Source organism: Nansenia antarctica, assembly GCF_963989245.1.
Source record: "Nansenia antarctica genome assembly, chromosome: 20".
Taxonomy (NCBI): Eukaryota; Metazoa; Chordata; class Actinopteri; order Argentiniformes; family Microstomatidae; genus Nansenia; species Nansenia antarctica.
In genome coordinates, this window is record NC_137693.1 from 441401 (window position 1) to 467404 (window position 26004).

At 49.9% G+C, this 26004-nt stretch overlaps 1 protein-coding gene across 1 annotated transcript; it reads right to left on the minus strand.

The window, feature by feature from the left end:
* Positions 1-2999: 2999 nt before the first annotated feature.
* stk26 (serine/threonine protein kinase 26) lies at positions 3000-26004 on the minus strand. The gene is made up of 11 exons (XM_080549697.1): positions 25646-26004; positions 17821-18051; positions 13957-14013; positions 9491-9599; positions 8831-8988; positions 7561-7746; positions 5952-6100; positions 5488-5587; positions 5149-5211; positions 4778-4923; positions 3000-3420 (listed from the first exon to the last, which is right to left on the minus strand). The coding sequence occupies exons 1-11, from the start codon at positions 25697-25699 to the stop codon at positions 3405-3407; spliced, it is 1269 nt and encodes a 422-aa protein (XP_080405823.1). The 5' UTR covers positions 25700-26004; the 3' UTR covers positions 3000-3404.

A 26004-nucleotide genomic window follows, 5' to 3' on the forward strand; every position in this document is an offset into this window, starting at 1 on the left:
GTACCCTATAATAATAATAACAACAATAACAATAATAATAATAATAATATGTCTCCCTTGAGCTCTACTCTAAGACAGGGAAATAGCCTAGCAAGCAGATTTAGAAAACGCTCCACCCAGTTCAAAGTGTGTGCAGTGCATAATGTCCTTCAGAGAGGGGTTCTCCCACCCTTAGAGCCCCCCAGCCTAGAGCCCACTCGGAGAACACGTCACCTAGAACCCTGGAGGTTCTAGAACCCTGCAGAGGAACCCTGGAGGTTCTAGGACCCTGCGGAGGACACCTGGAGGTTCTAGAACCCTGCAGAGGACACCTGGAGGTTCTAGGACCCTGCGGAGGACACCTGGAGGTTCTAGAACCCTGCAGAGGACACCTGGAGATTCTAGGACCCTGCAGAGGACACCTGGAGGTTCTAGAACCCTGCGGAGGACACCTGGAGGTTCTAGAACCCTGCGGAGGACACCTGGAGGTTCTAGGACCCTGCGGAGGACACCTGGAGGTTCTAGAACCCTGCAGAGGACACCTGGAGGTTCTAGGACCCTGCGGAGGACACCTGGAGGTTCTAGGACCCTGCGGAGGACACCTGGAGGTTCTAGAACCCTGCGGAGGACACCTGGAGGTTCTAGGACCCTGCGGAGGACACCTGGAGGTTCTAGGACCCTGCAGAGGACACCTGGAGGTTCTAGGACCCTGCAGAGGACACCTGGAGGTTCTAGGACCCTGCAGAGGACACCTGGAGGTTCTAGGACCCTGCAGAGGACACCTGGAGGTTCTAGGACCCTGCAGAGGACACCTGGAGGTTCTAGAACCCTGCGGAGGACACCTGGAGGTTCTAGGACCCTGCAGAGGACACCTGGAGGTTCTAGGACCCTGCGGAGGACACCTGGAGGTTCTAGAACCCTGCGGAGGACACCTGGAGGTTCTAGGACCCTGCAGAGGACACCTGGAGGTTCTAGAACCCTGCGGAGGACACCTGGAGGTTCTAGAACCCTGCGGAGGACACCTGGAGGTTCTAGGACCCTGCGGAGGACACCTGGAGGTTCTAGGACCCTGCAGAGGACACCTGGAGGTTCTAGGACCCTGCGGAGGACACCTGGAGGTTCTAGGACCCTGCGGAGGACACCTGGAGGTTCTAGGACCCTGCGGAGGACACCTGGAGGTTCTAGGACCCTGCGGAGGACACCTGGAGGTTTCTAGGACCCTGCGGAGGACACCTGGAGGTTCTAGGACCCTGCGGAGGACACCTGGAGGTTCTAGGACCCTGCGGAGGACACCTGGAGGTTCTAGGACCCTGCGGAGGACACCTGGAGGTTCTAGAACCCTGCGGAGGACACCTGGAGGTTCTAGGACCCTGCGGAGGACACCTGGAGGTTCTAGGACCCTGCGGAGGACACCTGGAGGTTCTAGAACCCTGCGGAGGACACCTGGAGGTTCTAGAACCCTGCGGAGGACACCTGGAGGTTCTAGGACCCTGCGGAGGACACCTGGAGGTTCTAGGACCCTGCGGAGGACACCTGGAGGTTCTAGAACCCTGCAGAGGACACCTGGAGGTTCTAGGACCCTGCAGAGGACACCTGGAGGTTCTAGAACCCTGCAGAGGACACCTGGAGGTTCTAGAACCCTGCGGAGGACACCTGGAGGTTCTAGGACCCTGCGGAGGACACCTGGAGGTTCTAGGACCCTGCGGAGGACACCTGGAGGTTCTAGGACCCTGCGGAGGACACCTGGAGGTTCTAGAACCCTGCGGAGGACACATGGAGGTTCTAGGTGAAGGGTTCTCAGCGTGTTCAGAAGGCATATATGATGATTCGGATCTTTTTGGAATGAGAGAGTGCGATACATCTTTTGCGCAGCAAAGTCCCCTCCCCCACCCCACCCCCTCGCATTTCCTATACCGCCTAACCCCCGACAGCCAATCAAACGACAGACCCCGTCCTCTCCCCGCTGTCTGCAGCTCCTCCCCCTTCCAGACCTCCTCCAATGAGAAGGGGAGGAGGAGAGAGGAAGTGAGGAGAGCCAATGGGAGTCTCCTGCCGTCTCACTGGATCACACCTGGGATGAAACAGCGTCTGTTTTCCTTTCAAACACTCGAAGGTGCGCTTGATTTAGTCTCCCTAACACCCCCCCCACCTACCCCCCTCCCCTTCCCTCCCACAACCACCGCCCTTCAACCCCCCCCCCCTCTCCCCCACCACCACCGCCCTTCCCCCCCCTCTCTCCCACCGCCCTCCCCCCCCCCCCCCCCCCCCCGACAGGTAGACCAACCCCCGGAGCACCCAGCGTGTTTGAGAGGAGAACCACGGCTCTGTCCCACCAGGTGACCAGGAGACGCGCAGGACAGACAGCTACAGACGGCTCGTCTGCTAACGGAGACAGACAGACAGACAGACACAGTGACATCACAACAGGATGTAGAAAGGGGTCCCAGACCTCCGAACAGGAACAGGAAGTGCTGAACATTCTACCATGTGGCTACTTCAAAACACAGTGTTAGTTAGTAGCAGTAAAAATAAAAAAAATAAAAACAAAAAAAAAAAAAGAAAGAAAAGAAAAAGTCAAAGCTACAAAGGTTCATATGTGAATATCTTTATACGTCTTATGCTCAGCAGAAGACCGTGGGTGCCTTCTTATATAATATAGAGTCTTTAATATCGTCTCTGACTTTAAAATATTACAAAACTAGAAACACTATGGTGGAGGACTAGAACAGTAAAGTAGCGCTCTCTGCTTTGGTGCCCAGCGGGAGCCTACCCAGAACCAGGGGTTCAATCAACACAACCAGGAAGAAAAGGAAAAAAGAACAGCAGGGTTTCGACATTAACGCCGTTTTACTTGTCCGGAGCAAGTTTGTTTGCGCGAGCCCGACGACGCTGCTGATCCTGGATCTGTTTACCTGTGTGCAGGAAGAACAACAGACGGCGCAGGCGCGAGACCAGACTAGATGATGGTGAGTGAAGATATTATCGACAGGCGCGTAACGCTTTGATAATATCTTCACTCACGATCATCTAGTCTAGTCTGGCGCCTGCGCCGTCTGTTGTTCTTCCTGCACACAGGTAAACAGATCCAGGATCCAGCAGCGTTGTCGTGCTCGCGCAAACAAACCTGGTGAAAGTTTTACTTGCTCCGGACAAGTAAAACGGCGTTAATGTCGAGCCCCGAACAGCATCGTAAAAACAATAAGAACACGTTGTATTTCAACAAATATACTTTTTTACGTTTTTTTTTGTTTTTTTAAGAACGTTGTTGTCGTTGTTGTTTTGGTGTGAGGTCACCGCCGGGGATGATGGGAAAAGGCAAGAGGCTGAGGATGATGATGATGAAGGCTGGAAGGAGGCGTGGTCTTCGTCAAGCGTCTAGCCCCGCCCCCAGCATCATCTGGCCCCGCCCACACAGCGTCACGCCACTAACTCACAGACAACCTGATGAGGAAATGACAGGAGACATGGATGACGACATCTGACAGACTCCACCCTCCTCCACCCCTCTTCCCTCCTCCACCCCCCCCCCCTATTTATCCAGCTCAGGCCTGGGGCCATTGGCAGTCTCAGTGATAGAAGGAAAAGGGTAATATTATTATAAAAAACATCTTATATATGGAGAACAGAGAGACAGTACAAGGGGCCAGTAGAAGTTTTAGGGGACACAGTAGAGGGGAAAAGCGGGTGTCTCAGGAGACACAGTGCTGGGGGGTAGTAATGTCTCAGGAGACACAGTGCTGGGGGGTAGTAATGTCTCAGGAGACACAGTGCTGGGGGGTAGTAGGTGTCTCAGGAGACACAGTGCTGGGGGGTAGTAATGTCTCAGGAGACACAGTGCTGGGGGGTAGTAGGTGTCTCAGGAGACACAGTGCTGGGGGGTAGTAATGTCTCAGGAGACGCAGTGCTGGGGGGTAGTAATGTCTCAGGAGGACAGGTATTGGCTTTAGGGAGTGAAAACCTTCCTTCTGTTACTGGCCTAGTGACAAAGGTATGTGAAGCCAAGTTAGTATTTCTATATCACTTTTCAAAAAATGCCGGTCGAGAGAGGACGCTGGCGTTGCTTGTTCGCCGCCCGAAATCTAGATGTACTTGCAGCATACAGAGCAGGTTGTCCTACAAAGACACTTAGATTTAGATTTAGTCATCAAAAAATGTATTAGACCCCTATACTTTCCTTTATCTATTTTTTTGTTTCTTTTTATTATTACTACTCGATCTTTTCTATTTGTAAAGCGTCTTTGAGTGTCTAGAAAAGCGCTATATAAATCTAATGTATTATTATTATTATTATTATTATTGTTATTATTGTTATTATTGTTATTTAGTTAGTTTGCTATACTGATCTGCTGGAGCTGTAGACTGTAAAAGGCCATCCTGGCCATCCAACAGGCCATCCTGTCTTCAACCTTTAGCCATTGGAGACCAGCATGCATACTATGTATGCTAGTTCTATATGGACACTGTAGAGCGAAGCGTGCAGCCTTGTTCTGTACCAGCTGTAGTTTGCTCAGGTCTTTATTTGTGCTCTTAGCCCAAACTATCTGGCAGTAGTCCATCTGTGACAGAACCAGAGAAGTAACAACCCGTTTCCTTCGACCAGCTGTGAGATAGTTTCTGCGTCGTCATGACTACGGCTAGTGTGCTTTTCCCATTGTATCGACGGGTGTCCATGTGCTTTGACCAGGACAGTTTTGTCATCAAGGTGATTCCCAATAACTTGGTTTCTTTTACTAACTGAATAGATTCCGTTCCTTTGCCCCCTCCTCGTCCAACCCCCCCGCCCTGCCCCCCCACTCACCTCTGGAACTGCTCCAGGATCTTGTTGACCATCTTGTCTGTGATTCCAGGACAGAGGTCGTCCGCCAGGTGGATGCTCTTCTCCAGCTCCTCCATCACTACCTTCACCTCCGCCTTAGTCTCTCCATCCCTCCTCTGCTGCTTCAGCTGGGGTGGGGGGTGGGGGGAGGGAGGGGAGGGGGGCATTTTGTCATTCATCAGACGCCTTATTCCAAAGCGACTTACAATCAACACATTTGACTAAGCAAGTGAATCATCAGTCCACCAGTCCTAGCAGGAAGAGTAATCCAGCTCAGGCCCGGGGCCACTGGCAGTCTCCGTGATGGAAGAAGGAAGAAAGTAAGTCATTTTCTTGGTCGGTCCCATGTTTACCTCAGAGAAGACAGGAGAGATGATGGTGGACAGGCTGGCTGACTTCTTCATCAGGTCCTGGTCCTGGGGGGAGGGAGGAGGAGGGGGAGGGAGAGGTGAGGGAGGAAGGGAGGGAGGAGGAGGGGAGGGGAGGGAGGAAGGGAGGGGGGGATTAGGGGAGGGAGGGAGGGGAGGAGGTGAGGGTAGAGAGAGGAAGGGAGGGAGGGGAGGAGGGAGGGGAGGGGAGGAGTGGAGGGAGAGACAGGGAGGGCTTTACTACTACAGCATCTTACGGAGGTAACATGGTTGAAGCCACAGGACTCTCAACATTCTAGCTCCGCCCCCCTGGGCCCAGCTCACCGTGCCATTGGTCACCTTCCTGGCGTCTGGCTTCTTCTTCCTCACCGTGGTGAACGACCAGCCAGGCTGGGAGGAGTCATTCTCCTTGTTACTGGACTCCCTGGGGGGGGGGGGGGGGAGGGGAGGGGAGGAGGGAGGGAGGGGAGGGAGGAGGGGGAGGGAGGGAGGGGAGGGAGGGGAGGGAGGAGGGGGGGGGGGGAGGGAGGGAGGGGAGGGAGGGGGAGAGAGGGAGGGGGGAGGGAGGGGGGGAGGAGGGGGGAGGGAGGGGGGGAGGGAGGGAGGTGAGGGGGGAGGGAGGGAGGGAGGGAGGGAGGGGGGGAAGGAGGGAGGGGGGGAGGGAGGTGAGGGGGGAGGGAGGGAGGGGGGAGATTGCAGAAAATTGCAGATGAGTATGAACTTAAGTGGTCTTGGTGATAAACTGAGGAGTTAAATAACTCACACACCCCCCCCCCCCCCCCACTCACGAGTCAGAGTCGTCAGAGGAGGAGTCTCCGTCGCTGTGCCCCTCGGCCCTCCAGCGTTTCAGCCTATCAATGAGCTCCGTCAGGTAGGACGTCTTCTTGGCGTTCTTCACTATGAACTTGTGTTTCAGGAGCTCCCTGGCCGTGGGTCTCTATGGGGGGGGGGGGAGAGGGGGGGGGGGGTTAAGGGTTAAGGGTCGGGGCTGATCAGGGCTTTCTAAGCGGGATATGTTGACCCATGTGACCCAAGTAACGTGCCTACTAGGATTAGACTAATGAGAACAACAAATAAACACTTTTACAGGGTCAAATTCAGCGTGAAGAGCTAATAGAACAGCCGTGTCTTTTTCACCTACTAAAAGAGCCAAATGACCCCCTCTTTACAATGCTCAAGCTGCTACTTACACACAACGACCACTAGTTGGCGCGCGTGTAAATTAGCCTGCCTCCTACACAGAAAAACAGCAAAACAGCTTCATACTAGCTTATCCTGATGTAAGGATACTGGGGTGGTAGAACACCACATATCTAGGAAGAGTCATGAAAGGAGGGTCCTGAAATATGATTGAGTGCAAAGATATAAATATATAAATATTCACAGGGGTCAAAATGACCCCTCATCTGATTTACAGGGCTTAAAGTGGGAAAAACATCCTGTGCCTGAAACTTTTTCTTGGGGAGGGGGGTCACAGTTTGAGATATTGGGAGAGCGGGTACCGAAGACAGCTTCTTGTCTCAATGTTTAAATGCATTAATACTATTTTATAGTCAATACAAAATATATGTCTCAATGTTAAAATGCATTAATACTGTTTTATACTCAATACAAAATATATGTCTCAATGTTAAAATGCATTAATACTGTTTTATACTAAATACAAAATAAAATAATATATTTAGATGTCTTTAAAAGAACAAACTGATTAAATCACTTAAGGCCAAACTGATTATATCACTTATTAAGCCATCTATCACTATAACAATAGATCTACATCAAGTAGAATACTGATGACTAGTGACCAGTCAAGACCATTGGACTCCAGGATATCTTTGAGCTCCTGCATGAGGGCTGATGCCCTCAACAGGGGGGCTGATGCCCTCAACAGATCATGTTCAGCTATAAACGCGCACACTCTGATCTTTTGCTCGCAAACACGGTCGGTCATTGAAGATGAAGTGGTAGGCTACCTGTAGCCGTCGCTCCCGGCAAGGTTGTTGTATGAGCAAGGTTTAAGAAACGTGGCTTTCATTTTAATACTCTTACTAAAGTTAGCGAGATAGCGGGCTGCTAAAAGCGAACGTCTCTACAAGCTAACATTACACTCATTCAAACTTCTTAAGGCCCGCCCCACTACTCTGCCTCCGATTGGCTAGAAGTCGTTGGTTGGCTTGAGCAATGTGATACCATTGGTAGGCGGAACTGTCTCTTTGCTGAAGATGACTCTTTAAATTACGACGTAAAGAAATAGCATGTGATTTTATTTTATTTTATTGCTCAAAATTCTCCCGCGCCGGAAATCCGGCACCGTGCCGGAGAACTTTAAGCCCTGGATTTAGGTGCTAGCGACTATGTCCCTGACTACCAGGACCTCACAGTGGTAGGAGTTCTTACAAACGAGGGGTCTTTGTTGAGGCAGGAGTCGATGAACTCTTTGAAGGTCTTGGAGAAGTCTCCGTTGAGGGTGGGGGGGGTGTTCTTTGGTATGAGGAAGAGGACGCGCATGGGGTGCATGTCAGAGTTGGGGGGCTCGCCCTTAGCCAGCTCTATAGCTGTGATGCCCAACGACCAGATGTCAGCCTGCAGAGGAGAGACACACAGACACACAGACACATAGACAGACACACACACAGACACACACACAGACACATAGACACAGACAGACACACACACACACACACACACACACAGACAGACACAGACACACACACACACACACAGACACACAGACAGACACACAGACACACACACACACACAGACACAGACAGACACACACACACACACAGAGACACAGACACAGACACACACACACACACAGACACACACAGACACACACACAGACACACACACACAGACACAGACACAGACGAGACAGACACACACACACACACACACGACACACACAGACACACACAGACACACACACACATCAGTTAGGGGGGTCTCCTTTAGCTCTATATCTGTGATGCCAAACAAACTACAGATATCAGCTTGCAGGAGGGATGGAGGGGGAGAGAGAGAGAGAGAGAGAGAGAGTGTGTGTTCCCCATCATCCCTCAGGGGGATCCACAATCTCTTCAGTCCTACAGGGTTTCCCAGCAGGGGCCAGGGTGTGTACAGGGGCGGGGGTGTGTACAGGGTCTCCCAGCAGGGGCGGGGGTGTGTACAGGGTCTCCCAGCAGGGGCCAGGGTGTGTACAGGGTCTCGCAGCAGGGGCGGGGGTGTGTACAGGGTCTCCCAGCAGGGGCGGGGGTGTGTACAGGGTCTCGCAGCAGGGGCGGGGGTGTGTACAGGGTCTCGCAGCAGGGGCGGGGGTGTGTACAGGGTCTCGCAGCAGGGGCCAGGGTGTGTACAGGGTCTCGCAGCAGGGGCGGGGGTGTGTACAGGGTCTCGCAGCAGGGGCGGGGGTGTGTACAGGGTCTCCCAGCAGGGGCGGGGGTGTGTACAGGGTCTCGCAGCAGGGGCGGGGGTGTGTACAGGGTCTCGCAGCAGGGGCGGGGGTGTGTACAGGGTCTCGCAGCAGGGGCGGGGGTGTGTACAGGGTCTCGCAGCAGGGGCCAGGGTGTGTACAGGGGCGGGGGTGTGTACAGGGGCGGGGGTGTGTACAGGGTCTCGCAGCAGGGGCGGGGGTGTGTACAGGGTCTCGCAGCAGGGGCGGGGTACCTTGGAGTCGTAGGCGGACTGCTGTATGACCTCGGGAGCCATCCAGAAGGGCGTGCCCACGAAGGTCTCTCTCTTGATCTGGGTGTCGGTCAGCTGACCTGCCACGCCGAAGTCCGCCAGCTTCACCTCCCCACACTCTGACAGCAGCACGTTGGCCGCTGGACACACACACACACACGCGCAGACACAGAGAGACACAGACACACACACAGAGACACAGACACACACAGACACACAGAGACACAGACACACACAGACACACGCAGACACACACACACACACACACACACACACACACGCACACGCAGACACACACACAGAGACACACACACACACACACACGCGCAGACACAGAGAGACACAGACACACACAGAGAGACACAGACACACAGAGACACACACAGACACACACACACACACACACACACACACACACACACACACACACACACACACACACACACACACACACACACACACACACACACATCAAACAGTGAAATCAATACAGGACGTAATCCACAAGCTACTTGATGACAATATTGTATTGCTGAACTCTCTCACTCTCACACACACACACAGGCGCGCGCACACACACACACACACACACACAGGCGCGCACACACACGCGCACACACACACACACAAACACAAACACACCTTTGATGTCTCTGTGGATCTTCCTCTCAGAGTGCAGGTAGTCGAGGCCCTTCAGGATCTCCTTCAGCATGGTGGCGATCTGGAACTCATCAAACGGCCCTGCTCGCAGCTACACACATACACACACACACACACACACACACACTGAATACACTTACAATGCCTGTACACACACCAGTTCTTGACATTAAGCTTTTTCAGGTATTTGTCCTTCAGACAAGTGAACTTATCTTTTACTTGTCCGAGAGCTCAAGTTACTTGTCCAAATAGTATGACGACGCTCGTTTGACACGTCAGCATACATTGACAAGGCAGCTACATTGACAAGGCAGCTACATTGACAAGGCAGCTACATTGACAAGGCAGCTACATTGACAAGGCAGCTACATTGACAAGGCAGCTACATTGTCAAGGCAGCAGACATTGACAAGTCAGCAGACATTGACAAGGCAGCTACATTGTCAAGGCAGCAGACATTGACAAGGCAGCAGACATTGACAAGGCAGCTACATTGACAAGGCAGCTACATTGACAAGGCAGCTACATTGACAAGGCAGCTACATTGGCAAGGCAGCAGACATTGACAAGGCAGCTACATTGTCAAGGCAGCTACATTGACAAGGCAGCTACATTGTCAAGGCAGCAGACATTGACAAGGCAGCAGACATTGACAAGGCAGCAGACATTGACAAGGCAGCTACATTGACAAGGCAGCTACATTGTCAAGGCAGCAGACATTGACAAGGCAGCTACATTGACAAGGCAGCTACATTGACAAGGCAGCTACATTGACATGGCAGCTACATTGACATGGCAGCAGACATTGACAAGGCAGCTACATTGACAAGGCAGCTACATTGACAAGGCAGCTACATTGACAAGGCAGCTACATTGACAAGGCAGCAGACATTGACAAGGCAGCTATATTGACAAGGCAGCTACATTGACAAGGCAGCTACATTGACAAGGCAGTTACATTGACAAGGCAGCAGACATTGACAAGGCAGCTATATTGACAAGGCAGCTACATTGACAAGGCAGCTATATTGACAAGGCAGCTACATTGACAAGGCAGCTATATTGACAAGGCAGCTATATTGACAAGGCAGCTACATTGACAAGGCAGCTACATTGACAAGGCAGCTATATTGACAAGGCAGCTACATTGACAAGGCAGCTACATTGACAAGGCAGCTATATTGACAAGGCAGCTATATTGACAAGGCAGCTACATTGACAAGGCAGCTATATTGACAAGGCAGCTATATTGACAAGGCAGCTACATTGACACGGCAGCTATATTGACAAGGCAGCTATATTGACAAGGCAGCTATATTGACAAGGCAGCTACATTGACAAGGCAGCTACATTGACAAGGCAGCTATATTGACAAGGCAGCTACATTGACAAGGCAGCTACATTGACAAGGCAGCTATATTGACAAGGCAGCTATATTGACAAGGCAGCTACATTGACAAGGCAGCTACATTGACAAGGCAGCTATATTGACAAGGCAGCTACATTGACAAGGCAGCTACATTGACAAGGCAGCTATATTGACAAGGCAGCTACATTGACAAGGCAGCTATATTGACAAGGCAGCTATATTGACAAGGCAGCTACATTGACAAGGCAGCTACATTGACAAGGCAGCTATATTGACAAGGCAGCTACATTGACAAGGCAGCTACATTGACAAGGCAGCTATATTGACAAGGCAGCTATATTGACAAGGCAGCTACATTGACAAGGCAGCTACATTGACAAGGCAGCTATATTGACAAGGCAGCTACATTGACAAGGCAGCTATATTGACAAGGCAGCTATATTGACAAGGCAGCTATATTGACAAGGCAGCTACATTGACAAGGCAGCTATATTGACAAGGCAGCTACATTGACAAGGCAGCTATATTGACAAGGCAGCTATATTGACAAGGCAGCTACATTGACAAGGCAGCTACATTGACAAGGCAGCTATATTGACAAGGCAGCATACATTGACAAGGCAGCTACATTGACAAGGCAGCAGACATTGACAAGGCAGCTACATTGACAAGGCAGCAGACATTGACAAGGCAGCTACATTGACAAGGCAGCAGACATTGACATGGCAGCAGATATTGACAAGGCAGCTACATTGACAAGGCAGCTACATTGACAAGGCAGCAGACATTGACAAGGCAGCTACATTGACAAGGCAGCAGACATTGACAAGGCAGCTACATTGACAAGGCAGCTACATTGACAAGGCAGCTACATTGACAAGCCAGCTACATTGACAAGGCAGCTATATTGACAAGGCAGCTACATTGACAAGGCAGCAGACATTGACAAGGCAGCATACATTGACATGGCAGCAGACATTGACAAGGCAGCATACATTGACAAGGCAGCTACATTGACAAGGCAGCTACATTGACAAGGCAGCATACATTGACAAGGCAGCATACATTGACATTAGGGATGCACCGAAATGAAAATTCTTGGCCGAGGCCGAAGCCGAATTTAAGGAAACACTTGGCCGAATACCGAATACCGAATGTGTATCGGCAGTTTTTAATTTTATCATTGCATAAACTAAATACATTTTGCTTTTTATTCATGCTTCTCAAAGAAAGAAATTGAGATTGAAAAAAAATTACTTTTATTGAACATTCCAGCAGACATCAGTCTATACCAACAAAGCACAATAAATAAAATAAATCAGTCAAATTAAATGTTTTTGTTTTCCCTGAATAGCTGCTGAAAGAAAATCTTTCATCAATGTAGGCCGAAGCTTTATTCACGACTTGTGTTAACAAGAATGATGTGCCATGATAATATTATTACAAAATACTTTGGAAGATTGCAAGTTAACTAATTAGGTGAACTCTCTTTAAAGAGATGCTACAGGATTTTGATAATTCTGTATGTTGTGGCTTAAGTATTGATGTCCGTATGGTTCAATGACATAGTGTTACGGCTGGGCCTTCACACACCCTCCCCCGCCCCCACAGCTCGAGCACAGCGTGCTCTCCGCCGCAGCTGAGGCTTGTCCCCGCTAATTAGATCTTCAGCCAAACCTGCACACCTGTCTCCACTCCCAATCAACCCTCTGTCTACATCTACCCTGGACTTCCCTTCACTCATCGTCAGTTCTTCCCTAAGAATGACCTGGCAAGTATCATCAAAACACGCCCACTATTCGGTGGTAAACATTCGGTGTTTTCACACATTCGGCCGAATACCGAATGTGCTTTATTTTGCGATATTCGGCCGAATACATTCGGTGGCCGAATGTTCGGTGCATCCCTAATTGACAAGGCAGCAGACATTGACAAGGCAGCTACATTGACATGGCAGCAGACATTGACAAGGCAGCAGACATTGACAAGGCAGCATACATTGACATGGCAGCAGACATTGACAAGGCAGCTACATTGACATGGCAGCAGACATTGACAAGGCAGCTATATTGACAAGGCAGCTACATTGACATGGCAGCATACATTGACATGGCAGCATACATTGACAAGGCAGCTACATTGACAAGGCAGCTACATTGACAAGGCAGCAGACATTGACAAGGCAGCTACATTGACAAGGCAGCAGACATTGACAAGGCAGCTACATTGACAAGGCAGCTATATTGACAAGGCAGCTACATTGACAAGGCAGCAGACATTGACAAGGCAGCTACATTGACAAGGCAGCTACATTGACAAGGCAGCTACATTGACAAGGCAGCAGACATTGACAAGGCAGCTACATTGACATGGCAGCAGACATTGACAAGGCAGCTACATTGACAAGGCAGCTACATTGACAAGGCAGCATACATTGACAAGGCAGCTACATTGACAAGGCAGCAGACATTGACAAGGCAGCTACATTGACATGGCAGCTACATTGACAAGGCAGCAGACATTGACAAGGCAGCTACATTGACATGGCAGCAGACATTGACAAGGCAGCATACATTGACAAGGCAGCTACATTGACAAGGCAGCTACATTGACAAGGCAGCATACATTGACAAGGCAGCTACATTGACAAGGCAGCTACATTGACATGGCAGCAGACATTGACAAGGCAGCATACATTGACAAGGCAGCTACATTGACAAGGCAGCTACATTGACAAGTCAGCATACATTGACAAGGCAGCAGACATTGACAAGGCAGCTACATTGACAAGGCAGCTACATTGGCAGAACACCGGAAATGGTGCTGGTGTTTCATCCGATGACATTTTGCGTTTCCCGAGCACTTTCACTACGGACTTAAAATGTCCACAAGCCAACTTCGCGGTCAAGAAGGTTGTCAGCTTTGCAGGCAGTGGAATTAATAACGGTCACGCAATAGCATTTGAATTTCTGATACAAGCTACGCCGCCTCATAGGCAGCGAGAATGAGGTGCGGCATAGCTCGTTAAAACAATCACACTCACACTCACACTCACACACAGCTATGTAGTGGTTCTCACCAAGTCCAGAGCCGAGCCTCCTCCTAGGTACTCCATGATGATCCATAGCTTACTGCCCTGCACACACACACACACACACACACACACACACAGACACAGACACAGACACAGACACACACACAGGAGAGAGAATCAGAGATATTATAGATTATAGTTTACTGTCACAGTAGCAAAACAGTGTATAAACCTCCTTTGTGTCTGAGAAAATTGAAATGACGTGGGGTTCCCCAAGGGTCAATCCTTGGCCCCCAAGCCTTTCTATAAACACAGACACACACACACACACCTCAATAAACATCTCGAGGCCTAGGCAGATCTAACCTGGGCGAGTCTTATACTCACACACCCATCCACACCCACACATACATACTGCATTACTGCACACACACACAAACACACACACACACACACACACCCACACCCACACATACATACATACATTACTGCACACACACACAAACACACACACACCCACCCACACCCACACATACATACAGCATTACTGCACACACACACAAACACACACACACACACACATACATACTGCATTACTGCACACTAGGGCTGCACGATTAATCGATTTTAAACCGAAATCGCGATTTGAAATGATGCGATTAGCTAATCGCAAAGCCTGCGATTTGCCTGCGTTTTTTTTTTTTTTTTAAACCTTTATTTTACCAGGAAGTCACATTGAGATTAAAACCTCTTTTACAAGAGAGACCTGGCCAAGACAGGGTCAAAATAGTAGCTTAAAAAACAGTTCAGATAACAAGACAGGACATAAGACAGTGGCAACAATACAATAGACAAACAATGGTAGGGGTATTTACAAGGTGATTAAAACATTGAGAAGTCTAACCAAAGCAGGTACAGCGAGCGGTGACCACATCCTTTAATCTACGCTTGAAGATACTTATGGAAATAAGGGCCTCTAATTTAAAAGTAGTCTGTAGGTCATTCCAAGACCAAGGGCCATAATAAGACAAGCTTGCCCTTCCAACATTGTTCATGATAAGTGGCACCTTGTATTGTAGCCATCTACGAGACCTGAGACCCGAGCCACTCGGTATAGGGATGAACTTCCGGCCCAGATAATTCGGTAAGAAGCCAGAGATGATTTTAAACACAAGAGTGTTGGAGCCTTCTGACAGAAAGAGATGGCCATCCAACCAGACTATACAGTGTACAGTGATGGGTCCTGAAGGCACTATTGGTGATGTATCTTAGAACCGAATGATACAGGGGGTCTAGCTTGGATAAAGTGGACAGAGAAGCAAACCTATATACTGTATCACCATAATCCAATTGTGAAATACTTATTTGGGATACGTCATACAGATCAGCACTCATGGAATGCCTCTTGTCCAATCAAATTACTTGGTCTCTTTATGACTTTGCACACACACACAAACACACACACACCCACCCACACCCACACATACATACATACAGAAGGAGGTGAAGAAGGAGCTGAGAGCAGCCAAAGAGGAATACAGGAGGAAATTGGAGGGCGGGCTAGAGGCCCACAGCTCCAAGGAGGTGTGGAAGGGCTTCAAGAAGATCACGGGCCACAAGCAGCCACATCCTGTGGTGGAGGGGACCCGAGAGCAGGCAGATGACCTGAACTGCTTCTTTAACAGGTTTGACCAACCATCCCCCTGCCACCCCCCACAGCCCCCGACCCTGTCACAGCCCCCGACCCTGTCACAGCCCCCGACCCAGCCCCCGACCCTGTCACAGCCCCCGACCCAGCCCCCGACCCTGTCACAGCCCCCGACCCAGCCCCCGACCCTGTCACAGCCCCCGACCCAGCCCCCGACCCTGTCACAGCCCCCGACCCAGCCCCCGACCCAGCCCCCGACCCAGCCCCCGACCCAGCCCCCGACCCAGCCCCCGACCCTGTCACAGCCCCCGACCCAGCCCCCGACCCAGCCCCCGACCCAGCCCCCGACCCTGTCACCCCCCCCATCCCCCTGTCACCCCCCACAGCCCCCGACCCTCTCCTCCCCTCTCCAATGTACCGCACCCCTGGCAATAGTAGCCCCCACTCCCCCTGACACCCCAGCAGCACCCCAGCAGCAACTGCCTCCCCTTACCAACACCAGGAGCCAGGGAGCATGCTTCACACCTGGAGACACCGGTACTCACAGCTTTATAACATCTGAGCAGGTGAGAAGGCAGCTTTCCAGGGTGAATGTGAACAAGTCCAGAGGTCCAGACAACATCAACCCCAGGGTTCTGAAGGTGTGTGCTGGAGAGCTGGCGGACACATTCCAACATCTCTTCAGTCTATCTCTAAGACTGAGGAGGGTGCCACAGCTCTGGAAGACCTCTTGCATCGTCCCAGTGCCAAAGAAGGGACGGCCCAGCACCCCAAACGACTACAGACCTGTCGCCCTGACACCACAGGTCATGAAGATCCTGGAGAGGCTAGTGCTGCAACACCTTAAGCCCCAGGTGAAGGACTTCCTGGACCCCCGGCAGTTTGCATACCAGGAGAGCATGGGGGTGGAGGACGCCATCATTTACATGCTGCACAGGGCCTACACACACCTGGAGAGGCCACAGAGCATGGTGAGGACCATGTTCTTCGACTTCTCCAGTGCATTTAACACTATCAAGCCATCACTGCTGGCTGACAAACTAGCAGTGATGTGTGTGGAGGACTCCCTGACGGCTTGGATCCACAACTACCTCACAGACAGGCGTCAGTATGTGAGACTGCAGGGCTGTCAGTCTGAGGTGGTGGTGTGCAACACCGGTGCCCCCCAGGGAACTGTTCTGTCACCCTTTCTCTTCACCCTCTATACCTCCGACTTCCAGTTTAGCTCCGACCAGTGCCACCTGCAGAAGTTTTCGGATGACTCCTCTATCGTCGGTTACATCACAGACGACAGGGATGAGGAGTACAGGGCCCTGGTGGAGAGCTTCGTGCAGTGGTGCGACACCAACTACCTTTTGCTTAACACCAGCAAAACAAAGGAGTTGGTGGTGGATTTTAGGAGGAAGAGAAGGACCCCAGCCCCCATCACCATCAAGGGGGTGGAAGTCGAGAGGGTGGACTCCTACAGGTACCTGGGAGTACAAATTAATAACAAACTGGACTGGACTGACAACACCGAGGCTCTTCTCAGGAAAGGGCAGAGCAGACTGTTTTTCCTGAGAAGGCTGAGGTCTTTCGGTGTCTGCAACAAGCTGCTGCAAATGTTTTACCAGTCGGTGGTTGCCAGCGTTCTGTTCTTCGCCGTGGCCTGCTGGGGTGGAAACATCTGTGCCAGGGATGCTGCGAAGCTAAACAAACTGGTGAAGAAGGCCAGCTCTGTGGTGGGGACCGGGCTGGACAGCCTAGAGGTGGTGGCAAAACAGAGGATGGGGAAAAAACTGGCGGCCATGCTGGCCAATCCCTCCCACCCGATGTACTGCGAGCTGGCAGGTATGAGGAGCAAGTTCAGCCACAGATTTGTTCTCCCCCGTCAAAGTACAAAAAGATTTGGACAGTCCTTTATTCCAGCTGCACTCCGACTCTACAACCAGGCCCTGCAGGGTGGGGGAGACCTGGAGATGGAACTTTTGGAACTTTTTACTTATTGAGCCTGCACTGTTTTATGTTTTTTATTGAATGTTTTTCTGTTTTCTGTACTGAATGTTTTCTGCCCTAACTGAGCTGTTTGACAACAAAATTTCCCCATTGGGGACAATAAAGGTTTTCAATCAATCAATCAATCAATACATACATTACTGCACACACACAAACACACACACACACACACACACACCCACACAATAGATGATTCACTTACACTTACGTCTGCTAAATGCCCAAAAAGTTCAAATGCGCACACACACACACACACACGCACACACCTTGAGGTAGGAGCCGTAGTACTTGGTGACGTAGGGGCTGTCACACTGGCTGAGCACGGTGATCTCCTGCTGGATGTCCTCCATCTCGTCCTCCGCCTCCTCCAGGTCGATGGTCTTGATGGCCACCACGCTCTGGCTGCGATTGTCGATGCCCTTGAACACCTCGCCGAAGGAGCCCTTCCCTATCCTCTCCAGCTTGGTGAACAGCTCCTCTGGGTCCGTACGCGTGTTCTAGGGGAGAGGGGAGGGGGGAGGAGGGGGTGGGGTGGAGGAGGGAGAGGGGGGAGGGGTGGAGTAGTGAGTACAGTACAGAGCAGGGGGGGGGGGGGGGGGGGGGGTGGGAGGAGGGGATGGAGAGGGGGTGAGGAGGTGATGGGAGGAGGGGGTGGAGAGGGGGTGGAGAAGGAGGAGGGAGGGGGTGGGGATATATTGTTATAGGCATTGATGTGGAGCCAGGGTGTGTACAGGGTCTCCCAGCAGGGGCAGAGAACCTCATCAGTAGGAATCCAACCTTCTGGAGTGCAGAGCCACAAGGAGAAACAACATTGTTCACTGTCCCGTGACCTCTGACCCTGTATGACCCCTGGAGGATATCTCTGACCCCTGTATGACCCCTGGAGGATATATCTGACCCCTGTATGACCCCTGGAGGATATCTCTGACCCCTGTACGACCCCTGGAGGATATCTCTGACCCCTGTACGACCCCTGGAGGATATCTCTGACCCCTGTACGACCCCTGGAGGATATCTCTGACCCCTGTACGACCCCTGGAGGATATCTCTGACCCCTGTATGACCCCTTTTTTTTATTGGGGCGTCTGTGTCTAGAGCTAGAGGTAGAGTTGCCGTCTAATGATCACAAGGTCGGCAGATCGGCGGTTCGAGCCCCGGCTGGCCACATGTCGAAGTGTCATTGGGCAAGACACTGAACTCCAAAATCGCTCCCAGTGAGCGGGCCGGCGCCTTGCATGGCAGCTTGCCGCCATTGGTGTGTGAATGGGTGAATGAGGCCACTGTAAAGCGCTTTGAAGCAGCAAAAAAGGCGCTATATAAGTGCAGTCCATTTACCATTTTACCATTTACCCTGTATGACCCCTGGAGGATATCTCTGACCCCTGTCACATTAGGGATGGACGGTTTTTCGGTTAAACCGAAAACCGGGGTTTATAAAAATAGAAACGGTTTTTTATCAAAACCGTCTGAAACCGGATTATTATTATTATTATTTTTTTTTTTTGAAGAATAAAATAGAATAAGAATAAAACTGGAACATGTCACATGTTTGTCGTGTGTGAAAATAACAATGATACAGTCTGAATCTGCCGCGCAATGAGTGAGAGGTTTGGTCAGTTGTGAAGAATAACTGAGGATTAATATCTAATTGGGATTATATTTAAGGGTAACGAATCACTCTATGGGAAAGATAGTTGCCTTCAGTTATTGGTAGATAGGAAAGGTTTTTTACAATTACTCGCTTACATTTAATAAGATCATTTTCGCTGCTCTCTGTAAAGCGCATTGGGTCACTTTTGTGAGAAATGCGCTATAGAAATAAAATGTGATTTGATTTGATATCAATCAATCAAACTTTATTTATGTTCTATAGCACAAATCATGCATTGAATGTAACTCCAAGTGCAGTATTTACTAAACAACAATATAATAAAACAAGAGCTATACGGATCAAGAGTGTTTGTGCACAGCGCCACTGTGTGTGAAGGCGCTACTGAAAGTGATGACAGAACGCATGTCTCAGAAGATACGCGGTCACTTAGTGACGCAAAGGTAGTTCTGTATTTATCTCTATCTGTATTAGTACATTTATTTTGAAAGCTCTATTTTGACAGCTCTACCATGGGCACTTTTATTTTGATGGGGCATTCTTTGTTGATTGACTTACGACAGTTCAGGACGAGTCAGTCTCGCGGCATGTGGTTTTTATGAAAAGCTTTAAGTATGTTCACTGCATAATTCTAAGTCTAATATTTCAGTGATTATTGAGCAGTATTCAAATATTTAAATACATTGAGCAGCAGCTGAAACCTTGTCTAAGAACCAAGATATTGAGAAAGCAGTTCATTCAATGAAGACGCTGTTCCAAGAGATGATCTTCCGTGCAGGCGTGCACCCTGGATCAGCGGAGCTGGTGTGTTAAGTGTTCATGTGTTTTCATGTATGGTGTAGCTTACAAAAGTCTGCCTTTCCACTTATATTTGTGAAACTAAGTAGCCTAAATGTGTTGCGACTGTGCTTACGGTGTTTTAATGGTGTTCGACATGAGTGTATTGTAGCAGTAGGGCTCAATTATTTGAAATTGGCGCTCTTTTTTTTTTTTTTATTCCTTTTTTTTTTAATGTATTTTTCGGTTAACCGCGGTTTTACTCTCTGACGGTTTTTCGGTTTCAATAATTGGAAACCGTCCATCCCTATGTCACATCTGCTGTCACCTCTACTGGCCTATAAATAGCCCAGATGGAGAGCGCGCGCCCACACACACACACACACACACACACACACACACACACACACACACACACACACACACACACACACACACACACACACAAACACACACAGGCTCAAGACCTCACACACACATACACACACCTCTCTGATAAAGCTGTCATCACCAGTAATCAAGAGGTTTCCCAGGCCTTTAATCAGCCTGTTAACACCTCCATGACAGATCCCTTCTGTCTACTAACCAACCACACACACACACACACACACACACACACACACACACACACACACACACACACACACACCTGACCACAGTGTCTAAGGCCTCAGGCCTGACTGACACACACAAACAGACAGTCACACACGCACACACACAGTAACAGGTGTCACACAGGAAACAGCAGTGGAAGGAATACTTCCCATCAAACCACACCCTCTACACGGCGCAGGCACACACACACACACACACACACACACACACACACACACACACACACACACACACACACACACACACACACACACACACACATTCCAGTCTTGCCAGTTTTCAGGCCTAATATTTACATGTCAGACTCTGGACTCTTAATAACATCATGATCAGAGAACAGAGGAGTCCTGCTCCAGCTCCAAGCACAAGACAAACATCAGGTTAAATACAAACCACTGATCAATGTCAAAGCTTGACACACTCAAAACACTCTCTGTCTCTCTGTCCCCTCATCCCTCTGTCCCCCTGACTCTCTCTCTCTCTCTCTCTGTCCCCTCATCCCTCTGTCCCTCTGTCTCTCTGTCCCTACCCCTGTCCCTCTGTCTCACTGTCCCTACCCCTGTCTCTCTGTCCCCCTCTCTCTCTGTCCCTCATTGTCTCTCTGTCCCCTCATCCCTCTGTCCCCCTGTCTCTCTGTCTCACTGTCTCTCTGTCCCCTCATCCCTCTGTCTCTCTGTCCCCTCATCCCTCTGTCTCTCTGTCCCTACCCCTGTCTCTCTGTCCCTACCCGTGTCTCTGTCCCTCTGTCTCTCTGTCCCTCCCTACCCCTGTCTCCCTGTCTCTCTGTCCCTACCCCTGTCTCTCTGTCTGTCCCCCTCTCTCTCTGTCTCTCTGTCCCTACCCCTGTCTCTGTCCCTACCCGTCTCCCTGTCTCTCCGTCCCTACCCCTGTCTCTCTGTCTCTCTGTCTCTCTCTGTCCCTCTGTCTCTCTGTCCCCTCATCCCTCTGTCTCTACCCCTGTCTCTCTGTCCCTACCCCTGTCCCTCTGTCTCTCTGTCTCTCTGTCCCTCGACTAAACGATCTGTTCTGACACTCTCCCATTAACATGACAGGCAGGTGATGCTGCTGTTGCTGCCAGCCAGCCAGCCAGCTAGCTAGCGTGGTTCTCAGACCGGTCGGGTTACACAGAGACAGGCTGTCAGCGCAACACAGCAGTCCTGAGGGCCTCGGGCGGTAACAACCACAGACGTCTTAACAACCAGGCTACCGGGCTCAGGAGAGGGGAAGGGGGGGGGGCAGCGCTGGCCATATGGCGGGGGGCTCTAAGGTTATTTTCCTGTGAGGGGAGAGAGAGGCATCTCCAGGGACTAGGGGTACATCACACACCTGAGCCCGTTCTAGTGCAGGTGGACTCTCTAGTAGGGCTGTTACGATTATTCGACGTCATCGACGTCATCGATTACGTCAATACGTCGGTTGCCGTAAAATGCGTCGGTTAGTCGTAAAAAACAAAATGGCTGCGACCAGTGCAAACACGGAGGCAGAAAAAGACTTCGCCCACGATCGTCCAAAGTATGGGAGTACTTTACAAAAAAAGAAACCAATGGCAATGTGGTGGTCTGTAAACTGTGCAAAAATGAATTGGCCTATCACAGCAGTACGACTGCAATGAACGAGCACCTCAAGCGAAAGCATCCTGGAGCGCTTTGTGAAGACAGCCGCAAGCTAGCACCGTAAGTCAGCGTTGTATTTCTGTTCACTTTTCCGGCCGTGTATCAGTGAAAAATGGATAGCTACTAGCTGGCTAGCTACGGTAGCCTTACTAGCCTATTGTTATTGTGGTGCTCGCACCTACTGTACGTTATCTAGCTCGTAGCTCGCATGCTACGTTAGCATCAATTTAGCTAATCATAACATAGCAGCGAGAGTAACGTTAGCTATGTAGCTGGCTAGCTACGGTAGCCTTACTAGCCTATTGTTATTGTGGTGCTCGTACCTACTGTACGTTATCTAGCTCGTAGCTCGCATGCTACGTTAGCATCAATTTAGCTAATCATAACATAGCAGCGAGAGTAAAGTTAGCTAGCCATGTAGCTACTAGCTAGCTATGTGTTGTGGTGATGGACAGACTTCTAAATGGCCATGTTGGCTAAACATAGCAGTGAGGTGGAAATTAAGGGGCCTACACATGATAAGAAATGTGTGCTTTTTTTATTTTCAGGAAGCAAAGCAGTGTGGAAAACTTTTTCCACAAAAAGAGCACAACTCCATGCACACCCCAGATGGCTGCTCAGCTTTCTAACAGCATCTTACAGATGATCGTCAAGGACATGAGACCTGTTGCTATTGTGGAGGGTCAAGGCTTTCGTGAGATGATCAACACATTTGAAGTTAACTTTTATATTTTATAATATTATATTTTATGTTGAGATTGTTATTGTTAAAGATTGTTACTGAGAGTATACGGTATTCCGGTTAGAATTTCACTTTTTTACAGAATTTACTGCATTCCTTGCACTTTTCCTTTTACTTGAAATTAACTTTTATATTTTATAATATTATATTTTATGTTGGACTGTAAGAAAGAGAGGATCTTTTTTGTTGTTTGGAATATTGCCCTGCAGTGCAAGAATAATTGAATAAAATACTGAAATGTTGATAAGAGAAGTTTTTGACATTTATTTGGGGAAAATTAAGTGATAAATTAACCGAACACCAAAAAAATAATCGTTAGACTAATCGTTAAATTAGTCGCTAGACTAACCGAATAACCGACAAAATATTCGTTAGATTAATCGTTAGAAAAATAGTCGTTTGGGACAGCCCTACTCTCTAGTGAGGTGCATCTCATACATACTAGTTATCTGGACTATACTAGACCAGCAGAGACAGACAGGTATATATATATGGTCTGATATGTAAATACTAGTTATCTCAACAGCTACTTACTAGACTAGAAGTGACAGTACCTACCCATCTACTACCTGCCTAACTACCTACCTACCTACCTAACTACCTACCCGTCTACTACCTGCCTAACTACCTACCTACCTAACTACCTACCTACCTAACTACCTAACTAACTACCTGCTTACCTAACCACCTACCGGCTTACCTAACTACCTACCCGCTTACCTAACTACCTACCTGCTCACCTAACTACCTACCCGTCTACTACCTACCTACCTAATAGGGATGCTCCGATCTGGATTTTTGGGGCCGATACCGATCACCGATTTGTTTCCTCAAGATCAACCGATACCGATACCGATTTTTTAAAAAATACATAACTGACTGGATAGCCTAAATATTTTTTGCTTTTTAGACAAAAGTTTTGATCCATTAGGCACCAAGCAAACGCAGACCCATTTTTATGGCATAGTAAAGGTCTGGCCTATCACCCAGTTAGGGCCTGAAGCCCAAGTCAGTCGATATGGCTGTATAAAAGACATCATAAACGTGGCCTTCATGGTTTACATACTGTTACGTCCTCCTATGTTTTCTGTTCAGTTATCTGTCTTCCCCAGGAAAAAAAAAAAAAAAAAAAAAAAGATCGGTTTTTGCGATCGGCCATTTTTGCCGATCACCGATCGAGTCATTTGGAGTGAAATCGGCCGATTTAAATCGGTGGCCGATAAATCGGAGCATCCCTACTACCTAACTACCTACCTAACTACCGACCCGTCTACTACCTACCTACCTACCTACCCGTCTACCTAACTACCTACCTAACTACCTAACTACCTACCTAACTACCTACCTACCTAACTACCTACCCGTCTACCTACCTACCTGCTTACCTAACTACCTACCTACCTGCTTACCTAACTACCTACCTAACTACCTACCTGCCTACTTACCTAACTACCTACCCATCTACCGAACTACCTACCTACCTACCTAACTAACTACCTACCTGCCTAGTACCTACCTTACTACCTACCTGTTTACCTAACTACCTACCTAACTACCTACCTGCCTAACTACCTACCTACCTGCCTGCTTACCTAACTACCTACCCGTCTACTACCTGCTTATCTAACTACCTACCTAACTACCTAACTATCTACCTGCCTACCTAACTACCTGCCTAACTACCTACCAGTACCTACCTAACTATCTACCTGCCTAACTACCTACCTACCTGCCTAACTACCTAACTACCTACCTACCTGCTTACCTAACTACCTACCTAACTACCTACCCGCTTACCTAACTACCCGTCTACCTACCTACCTATCTACCTACCTGCTTGCTTACCTAACTACCTACCTGCCTACTTACCTAACTACCTACCGAACTACCTACCTAACTACCTACCTGCTTACCTAACTACCTACCTACCCGTCTACCTACCTACCTACCTGCTTACCTAACTACCTAACTAACTACCTACCTGCCTACTTACCTAACTACCTACCCATCTACCTTACTACCTACCTACCTACCTACCTACCTGCCTACCTACCTTACTACCTACCCGTCTACCTAACTACCTACCTGTTTACCTAACTACCTACCTAACTACCTACCTGCCTAACTACCTACCTAACTACCTGCCTAACTACCTACCTACCTAACTACCTACATAACTACCTACCTGCCTAACTACCTACCTAACTACCTAACTGCCTAACTACCTAACTAACTAACTACCTACCTACCTAACCACCCTGCCTCTCTCCCTCCCTCCCACCCTCCCTCTCTCTCACCCACCCTCCCTCCCACCCACCCTCCCTCCCACCCTCCCTCCCACCCACCCTCCCTCCCTCCCACCCTCTCTCCCACCCACCCTCTCTCCCACCCTCTCTCCCTCCCACCCACCCTCTCTCTCTCCCTCCCACCCTCCCTCCTTCCCACCCTCTCTCCCTCCCTCCTTCCCACCCTCTCTCTCCCACCCTCTCTCCCTCCCACCCTCTCTCCCTCCCTCCTTCCCACCCTCTCTCTCTCCCTCCCACCCTCCCTCCTTCCCACCCTCTCTCTCTCTCCCACCCACCCTCTCTCTCCCACCCTCTCTCTCTCTCCCTCCCACCCTCCCTCCCTCCCTCCCTCTCTCCCACCCACCCTCCCTCTCTCCCACCCACCCTCCCTCTCTCCCACCCTCCCTCTCTCCCACCCACCCTCCCTCTCCCTCCGGGCCTCCTGCTCACCTGCATCCCGGGCACCTCCACCCTGCAGGGGGACTGGGCCATCCTCCTCCGCATCCAGAGACACACGAACCTGCTGCTGGGTTGGGCTTCAGCTCGTTAGCTCTGTAACTTTGTAACTTTGTAACGTTGTAACTTTGTAACGTTGTAACTTTGTAGCTTTGTAGCTTTGTAGCTTTGTGGCTAGCGCCGCCTCTAGCTAACCATTAGCCGCCTAGCCTAGCCTAGCCTAGCCTAGCAGCCACCTCCCAGACAGACGTCTCTCATCCCGTCTGGAGACACAGAACGGTTTGTCAAGCCTGGTTCTATTGTTCCACATGTACCGAGGCCTATGACTCTGTGTCCATGCCCATGACAGTGCC